At 41.1% G+C, this 12,700-nt stretch overlaps 1 protein-coding gene across 1 annotated transcript in view; it reads left to right on the forward strand.

Annotated features, from left to right (window-relative positions):
- LOC131530214 (uncharacterized) overlaps positions 1 to 4,695 on the forward strand; it is a 59,169-nt gene extending 54,474 nt beyond the window's left edge. The window contains exons 4-8 of the mRNA XM_058760368.1: positions 293 to 622; positions 1,406 to 1,735; positions 2,064 to 2,126; positions 2,309 to 2,343; positions 3,103 to 4,695. Coding sequence (XP_058616351.1) covers positions 293 to 622; positions 1,406 to 1,735; positions 2,064 to 2,126; positions 2,309 to 2,343; positions 3,103 to 3,360 — 1,016 coding nt within the window. The 3' untranslated portion in view covers positions 3,361 to 4,695. The remainder of the gene's footprint in view (positions 1 to 292; positions 623 to 1,405; positions 1,736 to 2,063; positions 2,127 to 2,308; positions 2,344 to 3,102) is intronic.
- The last annotated feature ends 8,005 nt before the right edge of the window (positions 4,696 to 12,700 follow it).

A 12,700-nucleotide genomic window follows, 5' to 3' on the forward strand; every position in this document is an offset into this window, starting at 1 on the left:
ACTGTGTTTCACTGCTCAGGACAAACAAGGGCCTCATGAACAATTATTACAAACACAGATTTGGATCATTTAGATGGTTACACAGTATTAAGAATCAAGGGTATGTAAACTTTTGATCTGGGTTCACTTGTGTATTATTATGGTACTTTCTTTAAGGGGAAGTGTTTAACATCTCAAAAGCAATGGTGTTGCCATTAATGCAGAGAAACAGAGCAGTTTTATGTAATGGAATCTGCATTCATTTGGAAGAAATGGTGAATTGATTAAACACTGTGATTCATTTCTTCTTCAGGTGCATCTGGTGTTGATATAGATGGAGTGTTATTGATGGAGGGAGATTCAGTCACTCTACACACTGGTGTTGAAACAAACCAACAAGACAAAATTAGATGGTATTTCAATGACACTCGCATCGCTCAAATCACTGGAGATCTCAGTAAGATCTGTACAGATGTTCAGTGTAATGAAGGTACTGAGAGATTCAGAGACAGACTGAAGCTGGATCATCAGACTGGATCTCTGACCATCGTGAACATCAGAACCACAGACTCTGGAGTTTATAAACTACTGATAAATAGCAGCAACATCAACAGTGAAAATATCTTCAGTGTTATTGTACATGGTGAGTCATGTTTGAAAGGTACTGTCATACATATAAATCACATCGTTCATGTGTTATTAGTTATCATTTTGTTGTGAAATTTAGAGGTGATTTTTCTTACCTGTATATTAATTTACATAGAGTATATAGATGATTTAATCAAAAATAGATTTACTGTTAAAGTGGAATTTGTAGGCTTGAATATAAATTTGATTCAGTATGATTTACTTTTTTTTTTCTTTTTCCCATTGGTTATTAGTTTTATCAGTTACTTTCTACTAATCATCTATTTAATTCCATCTTTTTTTCCCTTCTCCCACCAGGAGTCCATAGTACAAAGTATTTGGTTTAAAATGAGTTCAATAGCACAAAATGTGAATAAATGTTGCTGTTCAGACAGAAAGTCAAGATGTCTTTTTTTATTACTTTCATGTTATCATACTTGTGTCCCTGTGTCCTGTGTTTTTCCTCCCTCATGTGCCCTTATTTAGTCTTCCTGTTCCTGTCTTCATCATTAGTTCATTAGTCTCCGTCCGTGTTTCATTAATTATCTAGTTTACTCCTCATTTAGTTCTCTTACTTAAGCCCTGTGTTTCACTGTCTCCAGCGTCTGGTCTTGAACGGCATTCTGTGTTTCCTATGTTTCTATGTGTTTGGATTAATAAAGACTGCGTTATTTGAAGAATTCCATGTCTACTCGTTCCCTTGCTCCAGCGAATTGTGACATATATCAACAGTTCTTTAATCTTATATGATGCCCCCCACCCCCCAAAGATCTTCCAGCAGTTGTTGGTTGTGTTTCAGGTGTTCCTGCTGTTGAACAAGATAAAATAAAGAGAAAGTCAGTGAAGGAGGGAGAATCTATTACTTTACATTCGGATGGAGTAAAAAAAACAAATCATTTAAAGATGTGGTATTTTAAAGACACTCTCATCGCTGTAATCACTGGAGATCAGAGTGAGATCTGTACAGATGTTCAGTGTGAAGAGAGATTCAGAGACAGACTGAAGCTGGATCATCAGACTGGATCTCTGACCATCACAGACACCAGAACCACAGACTCTGGACTTTATAAACTACAGATCTTCAGCAGCAGATTCAGCATCATAAAGACATTCAGTGTTAGTGTCACTGGTGAGCATCATTTTAGTCATTCAGTGTTTTTTCACTTGAACCATTTTAGAAAACTGATACATTTAAATCAACCCAGTAAATGTTTTCATTGTGGTCTGTTTGAAGAAGTGAACTTTGATTCAATATATAACTGAGATCAGAACTGTTTCAATATATAACTCTGAACACTGCTGTTTCTTGTTGCTGTTTTAGCTGCTGTTTCTTACAAACCCATCAGATGGCACCTTTATCAAATAAATCAATGTCATATAACTTTCTACTAAATATCAGTCAAAGGTTTTGGTATCGTTGTTTATCAGTCCATCTAATAATGACTGTCTCTCTTTAGCTGTTCCAGATTCAACTGTTGCTGCTGCTGTTGTTGCAGCTGTTCTGCTGGTTGCAGCTGCTGGTGTGTTTTACTGTCACCACAGGCGAGCTACACAAGGGGGGGAAAAAGGCAAGAATTGCATACAGATGATCTGACAAACAAGCAAACAATTAAATAAATAAATTAATAAAAATATTTAAAAATACATAAAAGCATGTAGTTTTATTCTGATTGACCAAAGTACATTTTTGTTATTGTTCAAGCAGAAAAAAGGACACTGCACAAGGTTCAGGATCAGGTAAGATACTATGTGCACAAAATCTGTAAACACCTACACTATGAATTTACAACATGTTGACTTATACTTTAAGCAAAATTGAATAACTAACTGGTATGATGTCATTTTGAACAAAATTAGGCCAAAACAAAGTTTGTTTTGGGAATTTGAAACAACTTGCTTTGAACTACCATTGTTCTGTGGCGATTATGCCAATAGGTAGGTGTGGCTCTGGGGCTCCACCTTCTAAGATGTAGAAATCTTCTCCAGTTGATTTATTCTGTTCAGTCCATCAAGATCAGATGTCCGTGAGTAAAAACATGAATACTCTGGAGAGCTGCTTTATATAAACTGAAGTTATTCTAATTTGTAAGGCTGGAAGAACATCAGATACTTTCTCCTGAGATACGTTCATCTGTTTTCATATCTCACTGAGAGAAGATGTGGGAAATCATCTTTCTCACCTATATATTTGTCCCTTTTCCCCCACTTCCTTCCCTTTACCCATCCTTCCCTTCACTCACTTAACTCAGAATGGTCAATAGCAAAATGTAATGTTCTACATACATATTCACGATATTCACAGCCTTGTATCATTTGAAATGTCTCAATCTTACAAGAAGTAGACTAAAAGGTAATAAATATTCTAAGAGTTTAGAGATATGTTCCTTATTGTAGAACATTCCTTATTCCTTATGTGTTTGTGTAACTGAATCATCAATATATATTTTTTCATAATCATTTGTTTTACCTTCTGTGAATATGTGCTCTTTCTTTCAGGAGAATGGTGAAGAAGCATCACTCCTTATTCACTCCTTGTTCATGCAGATGGTTGTTGCTGATCGGACATACCTTAATAATACTGAGACCCCACATATGGGTGCTGCTGGAGAGAAACTCGCTGATCATTCTGACAAAAAACTGAAGGGTGCTGCTGGAGAGAAATCCCCTGTTCGCACTGACACCGCGGTGAAGAGTGCTCCTGAAGAGAAATCGCCTGTTCGCACTGACACTGACCCTGCGGATGGGTGCTGCTAAAGGGGGCAGACCTTAATAACCTCTGCTAAGACCTTGCAGACAGGTTCTGCTAAAGGGGGACGAGACTGAGACCAAAAGGCCAAAAGAGACCAAAAGGATAAAATAAAACATTTCATCACATTTTGAATCTTTGAGGTGTTCAGTTTGAGCAGATGATTTTAGCATCACTGTCATTGTAAGAGCACATTTCCTCAGTACATTCAGCATCGGGGCCATATTCGCTATCTCAACCATATTCTCAAAACTATCATTTTCAGTGTCCTCAAAATCAATATTCTGATTGCTGTCATCTTATTCACCACATCCACCATAAAATGACAGTGACACTTATAGTTGATAGCATACAGTAATGCCATTTAAGATGTTTCAAGTTTTGCTGATGACATTCTCTTGCTTTATACCTGTGGTAATTATAAGTAAATCATTGTATCATCACTGTCTAACAAACATTGCCATTTTGAGGAATAAAGGTGAATTGCATTAATTGAATCATCAGATATTTAATTATTGTTACAGAGAAAAAATATACTTACACTATTGCGCTATCCTTTACACTTTTGTCTTTTTTAAACAAAAAGTTAATTAGAAAACAGACATTCTTTTACAGTTTTTTTTTTCTTTTTTTTTTTTTTCTTGTTATATTGTTTACAATGAATATATTGAGGAATACTAAGAAGGTTGATGCCTAACTTTAAAAAATGAATGACTGGGAGGGTAGTGAATGATGTTCCGGGTCGCTATAGCCCCAATGTACACATTTAAAGGTTAATCACTAGCATTTAAACTGTAAGACCCCGTAACACACTAATCTGTTTTAATAAGATTCTTAGCAATTATATAATGCAAGATGCAAGCACTCTTCACAGACCATATGCACAAATGAGAATTTGAAGGTGAAATGCTGATGTGAATGATTCTGGATAAAAAAATAAAAATTGATTTAAAAAAAAAAAAAGTAATTAAATATGGCTATCACTGTTTTGTAGTAAATAAAGTAAGCTACTGTTGTTATATATTAATTAAAAAATGTGCGTAGGCCTATGTCATTAGGAAGCAAAGCACTCCACTTGTTTCGGTTTTATGAAAGGAACATGCTTGAATGAGAAAATAAAGTGCAGGACATGCTCAATGTTAAAGAGCTATTTAGCACAATGAGCCACAGAAAAGATCTCAATGTGTTATTCGTGCTGACTGACACAAACCTGAAGCGCACACACAGAAAACCTCCTCTCTATGACAACATGACCCCAAATTCAGTCTTCATGGCATATTGTGCTTGAATGTTCAGATAAAATTCTAAATACGTCTCTTGGTGAGTTGTATAATTGAATTGTTAAACTCTGAATTGTAATCGAATCATGAGGCAAGTGAAGATTCACAGTATATACACCTTATTTAATCAGCAAGCCTCACTTGTTTTGTCAATTCTAAACTAATGTTTTCAAAATTCTTTTCGATGCTTAGGCTTTTGGCTTGTTTGTTTTTGGTTTCATAGCTTTGTGTTTAAATAAATGTTATTGTTGTCCTGACTACACCTCTGCCTCTTGTCTGTTATGAGGGGCTCTTTGTGAGAAGTGCAAACTTTCCTCAAACATTAACCAGTTCGATGGACATTTTAACTAGCTGCTTTTCTCATTTGGGCATATTGAGTAATTTTACTTTATATTATGCTATTTACTCAATATGGCATTATCTTACTTAAAATATGATGCATTGTCATGAAAGTAATCAATATACTAATTAGTATGTTTAGTTATTCCAATACTGGATGTCCTAATGTTGCAAGTACTGATGTCCAGATGTCCAGACTTGCTAAGAATGCAAGTCTGAGGGCCTATCCATTGGGCAGTACTGGAGGTCTCTATTGGACTGTATCAATGAACTCAAATAACTCTATGAACTTTGGGTGATTTCCAAAGCATGACAGATAAACAAGTTTGGTGTATGTTCCATGTGACCACCTTATTGGCAGCAGAATAAAGGTGGCTGATCTGGCCAAATTCCACCATTAAAATGAAGTGGCCAGGAGAGTAAAAGTGGCAAACAATTAAAACTGTCCAGGTGGGCTGATAAGAAATGGTGGCAAACCAGATAGACATAGCCAATTAAAAACCGGAACTACCAATTTTGGTTAGAAAAATGGGTATAAGAATGGATGCCTCGATGGACAGAGACCAGATGCGGCGGCCGTCATCTCGGCTTTGTTGCTGTGTTCAATAAAGTCTTATTTTGGCATCTGGAACTCTGCTTCTTGAGCTTTATTGACAAGTTTGAGAACATCATTGTTTGTCTCCACAACAGGCACTGCAAACACCCCACTGAAGATACCGCGCTGTACTGCGCTTCCAGCAGAGGAGAAGGCCACTGTACCACAGTAATTGCAGTGAATGCATTAAGTTAATGTTAGCGAACATGTTGTATTTTGACAAGGCTATTGATTGAAATCTGGTATGCCACACATGTCCTGATATGTGAAAACAAAAAATCTAATTACACTTCAAATATGTTTTTTTGTTGTTTTTGTTTTTTGTTTTTTTCTAAGCTGGTTTCTGTCATTTTCTTATCAAACTGATATATGTTTTAAGTCTTAATTTTTCAGATACATTTTGATTTAGTTGTTTAGTAGTTATTTGATGCTATAAAAGTGGGGTGACGTCTGAGTCTACTGAGGTTTGGGCAGGACCTTGATACTACAGCTCTACTTCACGACTGTACAGACATTTAGCTTTCTAAAAGCTTTCTAAATGGTGAGATGGCACCCAAAGTCAGTCTTTGAAAAATCATCTTGCCATGTAAAATAGACGTCCAAATAGTTATACTAGGATAGCATATACTCCATATACTCTAGATAGCAAATGGTTGATTTGTAATGTTGCAGTGTTTGTTTTATAATATTGGCATTGATTTTGTGATTTGATTCCATTCTGATTTTGTTGTATGATTTATTTTAAAATTAAAATTTCTAAATTGAAGTAAAACAGAAAAACAATGCACTGTTATTTATATATACAGTTTGTTCAAGAAGGGTTAGCTGTGCCACTTTGAGAGTACCACGGAGACAGGCGTCCCTGTCACTGCTTCACCACCAGGAGGCGTTCTGGGTTTAAAGGGGCTTAACGTCAATGAGCGATGGTACCCAGCACTTTGAATCTGGTAACAATCTCTGCCTTATTAGCTTAGCTCCTCCCCTGAGTGAGCTGTACACAGTCCACCATGATTATCTCCTCGCTATAGTGAATTCAAAAATATAAATAAGAAATGTATTCTTTTTATAGGGTTAGTTCACCCACAAATGAAAATTAGCCCATGTTTTTCTCACCCTCAAATAACCCTAGGTGTACATGACTTTCTTCTTTCCGACAATAATAACACTCTCTGGAGTTTCTCGAAATAAAAGCATGAAAAGATATTTCTTCCACCGGATTTCACTCAAAACACTTTTTTTTTTCTTGCCTCTTCTACTGTCTTTCAGGATATTTAAGCTTTAAATATACATTATTTCTCTCTGCTCTCTCCTTTGTAAAATGGATGCTTCTTCTGTCTTAATTATTTCACGCATTACGGAGAATAGTCTTGTGGAGAATAGTGGTTACTTCTATTTTTTTTTTCAAATTAAAAGTTTGTTAACTACCTTAATTTGAAAGGAGTTACATCTTTCTGGCTTCACAGATTCACATGAATATACAATGTTGAATTAATGCCAAATTGGACCTAAAACATTCTGTTCTGATATGTGATTTTGCTTTCGGATGGTATAATGCTAAAATAAACAAACACAATGTTGAGTCCACTTAAATTTGTAAAACACAAATCAACCATCTTGTATTGGGACTAAATGGATCTGTATTTCCCAACATGCTTTTCATAGCAATGCATTAGGATCCGATGCAGCTGGTTTCCTCAGAGCTAATCTTTCCAAGTGGATCCTAACCCAGGTTTATGTCTTCTTAATGATGATTCTGGTCTCTGTATAAGCTTAATACAAAATAGAATGTTGTTTGTTGTTTTACGGCTGCGAAGAAGACAATAATACAGAACTGGTTTACACTGCACATGTGTGGAAAAACATAATGGATCCATAGGCTTCTGAAAATGAAGAGTTCAGATGCAAAAGCCTCTAAGTGGTGTTTGAAATTTTCTTCTAAAATAAGCATTTTTATCAGGCTCCTATGATTCTGTTCGGTTATTTCACTTTAATAGCAATGAAAATAACCTATTCATTGCCATTAATGTAAAATTTCCAAACTTACACATAGGAGCCTGATAAAAATGCTCATTTTAGAAGAACATTTCAAACGGTATTTAGAGGCTTTTGCATCTGAACTCTTCAAATAGTGACTTGTGAATGTACAACAGTGTGAATTAATGGGGCCAAGCCTTCTACTACTGATGCTTGGCAGGGTTTTTCCTTTAGCATACTTGATTATATAAAGGAATTTTTTGACTGGACTTTTAAAATATTGATTATGTCTGTTGTTTTGTTTTGTTTTGTTTTGTTTGTTTTGAATGGATGCTATGTTATGATGTTGTGTATGGAAAGACATTTTTAAAAAGTTGATAACTAGGAGAGTAAATGTTGAAATTAACTGTACACTGTTAGACATTTCTGTAATTTCCACAGTTATTTACTGTATATCACCCAGTATAATACTGCAAATTCCCTTTACTGTAAATAACTGTAATAACCTTTGCATCATGGGAATTTTCTGTGATGTCAGACCCCACATACAGAGACTTACTGTATTTTTTAAAATTGCTGTATACTACTGTAACAGTCTCTTTGGCGCCATTATACTGAGGTCGTTTTATTTTCCTCATTTCTTACATTTGGATTGACACAATTTGCCCTGCACTGTGTCTACAACGCCGCAACAGCTTGGGACTGACTACTGGATGTGTTACATCGCTTGTAATGATTGGAAAATCCGTTTGTACTTCCTGTCAGAAACAGCGCGAGCGCTTGGAGTACATCTGTACATCAGAAATATACCGGGGCATCACATTACTGTCCGCATCCACTGTAGATAATACATATATAATGGGTTCATTGTTTTTTATCGAGTCCCGCCTCGCCGCGCCACTTGCGTCCGAGAAAGACACGGAAGCAGCGGGCAGCGCTGCGGGTTTTTCCCGGGGATGAACCCGCGAGAGTGGGAGAGCTCCGGAGAACATCTACGCTATGTGTCGAAACACTTTACGAGAGAAAAAGACCAGCAAGCTGTCAGTCCTCTGTCGTGTGTGTCATGTGTTCCCGCCTCTTGTGTCCTTATTTGGTCATGTTCCTGTCCTTGTTGAGTTTGATTTGTAGTTTATTCTGTTCAGGTGTGTGTATTTATCTGTGATTGTCTTGTGTGTGTGTATATAAGGTCCTGTCTGTTCAGATAGTGTTTGTCTGGTCTACTCGTTACTTCCCGGTGTTCCTGTGTGTCAGCCGTGTCTTGTCTTGCCCTGATGTCATTATTAAAAACTATTCTTTTGAAGTTACTCCTCGTCTCCGTGTTCCTCATTCCTCCCTGCTGTGTACACCGTGACACAAGCAAGGTAAAAATATATGTACGTTTGTGTCAGATTTTTGCACACCAGTTTACCTAACATTAGTAACATTTACTCCACAACATGGCGGTACAAACTTTACCATGGTAAATTGCGCTGTCGTTTCAAATGACTTTTGTCAGCTTATTGAATTAAGTTACCGAATTAAAATTGTTTTTAACGAGCAACGCTTATCTTATATTAACATTAGGTTAACTAATGTGAAATTAAGTTCAGGTGTTAGTAGTTAATGTTGGCTAGTAGCCTGAGAAAATAAAATCGTATGTTAGCTAGGTTAAACTAGTTTTATGGCTAGCTGCCTTTCTAGTTTTAGAATTAGTTTGTTATAGTTTTTAATGGAATTTAAGATTTACTGCATTTTTTTTGTATTTGTGTTTTAAAGGCAACTGCAATGAAGCATCAAGAAAGACATGAGCAGGCCAGCCACCCTGAGACTGATAATTCATGGCAAGAGAACAACTATGGTTTTGAGAGATTTGTGTATTCTATATGAGGTTGCCTTTTAAAAGTGTGCTATTTCTTCTACTTGTTTTTCAGAGAAGACATTTCTGTCAAAGTGGAGGGTGAGCAAAGATGGTGGCCACGTTTTGGAGCAGCACCTGGGTTTTGCAGATAGCTATGTATTCTTTGGCTGTTTGTCTTTTTTTTCCCCATTATGTTTCTGTTGCCTAAAGATTCTTTGAGGATGAATCCAGAGGACACAACATAATGCACTGCAAAACGTCCTAAGACAGGAGAAATGGAGAAGATGCTCTGTTTCAGCATCGGAAGACTGTATTTTTAAGTGTTATACATGCAATGTTTTAAATAAAGAATTTTATATTTTGTAATTGTGTCTGTTTTAATTGAATGCCAGTAGTACCTATGTAGAGTAAAAATAAAATGAATTATATATAAAAATGATAAAATCTAATGAAATCTATATTCGAATGAATTACAGTAGTATACTGATAAATCAAATACAGTTTACTACTGTAAGTCTTAATTACAGTAGCTTACTGGCAACAGTGTTGCCAGTAAGTTACTGTAAAAACCCTTTGAAATGTCTAACAGTGTAATTAAATGTGTTTTTCAGCAAAGGGAAAGATGTTTGGTGTGTGTTACACAATTATTACTACAGTGAGAAATGTTATTTTTACACTAATATGTGATACTGCTGTAGTACTGAGCTGACACACTGATGCTGGACAATAAACTGTTGCCTTTGGCAGAACCTGATTTTACCAAGTGTGACATGTTCCTGGATCAACATCTTTGTTGACCCTGGAACAACATTGTGATTAACCAATCAGATTTGAAGAACCAGTTTATAGTTTTTTTGAAGTTTAGGCTTACAATCAGTGTTTGGTGCTTGTACATCAGTGTCATTCATGGTAACACTTTAGAATAATGGTCCGTTGTTAACAAGTAACTATGCAGGAAGTAATAAGTAGTTCTACATTAACACTTAACTTAATACACTTAACTAATATAGAAGCAAGATTAACTAAGCAATAAGTAATAGGTAATTTAGGACAGAGGTAGTTCCTTATTAGGTATTTGATAATTACTAAAGAAAAATATCGTCATTGAGAACTACTTACGAACTATGACCAATTAATAAAGAATAACCAATTAATTACTAATCACAACAGTAAAGTCTATAAAATGAACAATTAGGTTCTTTGTGGAAACTAATTTATGAATTTTTAATTTAATTATTATTATTATTACATTTACAAATAAGGAAATGATGCTCACGATTGGATTAGTTCTGTCACGTCCTCTGTTGTGTCTGTCATGTGTTCCCGCCTCTTGTTTCCATATTTGGTCATGTTCCTGTCCTTGCTGACTCAAGCCCGCGGATGCCGCTGACTCAAGCCCGCGGATGCCGCTGACTCAAGCCCGCGGATGCCGCTGACTCAAGCCCGCGGATGCCGCTGACTCAAGCCCGCGGATGCCGCTGACTCAAGCCCGCGGATGCCGCTGACTCAAGCCCGCCGGATGCCGCTGACTCAAGCCCGCGGATGCCGCTGACTCAAGCCCGCCGGATGCCGCTGACTCAAGCCCGCCGGATGCCGCTGACTCAAGCCCGCGGATGCCGCTGACTCAAGCCCGCGGATGCCGCTGACTCAAGCCCGCGGATGCCGCTGACTCAAGCCCGCGGATGCCGCTGACTCAAGCCCGCGGATGCCGCTGACTCAAGCCCGCCGGATGCCGCTGACTCAAGCCCGCGGATGCCGCTGACTCAAGCCCGCGGATGCCGCTGACTCAAGCCCGCGGATGCCGCTGACTCAAGCCCGCGGATGCCGCTGACTCAAGCCCGCGGATGCCGCTGACTCAAGCCCGCGGATGCCGCTGACTCAAGCCCGCGGATGCCGCTGACTCAAGCCCGCGGATGCCGCTGACTCAAGCCCGCCGGATGCCGCTGACTCAAGCCCGCGGATGCCGCTGACTCAAGCCCGCGGATGCCGCTGACTCAAGCCCGCGGATGCCGCTGACTCAAGCCCGCGGATGCCGCTGACTCAAGCCCGCCGGATGCCGCTGACTCAAGCCCGCGGATGCCGCTGACTCAAGCCCGCGGATGCCGCTGACTCAAGCCCGCGGATGCCGCTGACTCAAGCCCGCGGATGCCGCTGACTCAAGCCCGCGGATGCCGCTGACTCAAGCCCGCGGATGCCGCTGACTCAAGCCCGCGGATGCCGCTGACTCAAGCCCGCGGATGCCGCTGACTCAAGCCCGCGGATGCCGCTGACTCAAGCCCGCGGATGCCGCTGACTCAAGCCCGCGGATGCCGCTGACTCAAGCCCGCGGATGCCGCTGACTCAAGCCCGCGGATGCCGCTGACTCAAGCCCGCGGATGCCGCTGACTCAAGCCCGCGGATGCCGCTGACTCAAGCCCGCGGATGCCGCTGACTCAAGCCCGCGGATGCCGCTGACTCAAGCCCGCGGATGCCGCTGACTCAAGCCCGCGGATGCCGCTGACTCAAGCCCGCGGATGCCGCTGACTCAAGCCCGCGGATGCCGCTGACTCAAGCCCGCGGATGCCGCTGACTCAAGCCCGCGGATGCCGCTGACTCAAGCCCGCCGGATGCCGCTGACTCAAGCCCGCGGATGCCGCTGACTCAAGCCCGCGGATGCCGCTGACTCAAGCCCGCGGATGCCGCTGACTCAAGCCCGCGGATGCCGCTGACTCAAGCCCGCGGATGCCGCTGACTCAAGCCCGCGGATGCCGCTGACTCAAGCCCGCCGGATGCCGCTGACTCAAGCCCGCGGATGCCGCTGACTCAAGCCCGCGGATGCCGCTGACTCAAGCCCGCCGGATGCCGCTGACTCAAGCCCGCGGATGCCGCTGACTCAAGCCCGCGGATGCCGCTGACTCAAGCCCGCGGATGCCGCTGACTCAAGCCCGCGGATGCCGCTGACTCAAGCCCGCGGATGCCGCTGACTCAAGCCCGCCGGATGCCGCTGACTCAAGCCCGCGGATGCCGCTGACTCAAGCCCGCGGATGCCGCTGACTCAAGCCCGCGGATGCCGCTGACTCAAGCCCGCGGATGCCGCTGACTCAAGCCCGCGGATGCCGCTGACTCAAGCCCGCGGATGCCGCTGACTCAAGCCCGCGGATGCCGCTGACTCAAGCCCGCCGGATGCCGCTGACTCAAGCCCGCGGATGCCGCTGACTCAAGCCCGCGGATGCCGCTGACTCAAGCCCGCGGATGCCGCTGACTCAAGCCCGCCGGATGCCGCTGACTCAAGCCCGCGGATGCCGCTGACTCAAGCCCGCGGATGCCGCTGACTCAAGCCCGCG

Source organism: Onychostoma macrolepis, chromosome 22 (genome assembly GCF_012432095.1).
Source record: "Onychostoma macrolepis isolate SWU-2019 chromosome 22, ASM1243209v1, whole genome shotgun sequence".
Taxonomy (NCBI): domain Eukaryota; kingdom Metazoa; phylum Chordata; class Actinopteri; order Cypriniformes; family Cyprinidae; genus Onychostoma; species Onychostoma macrolepis.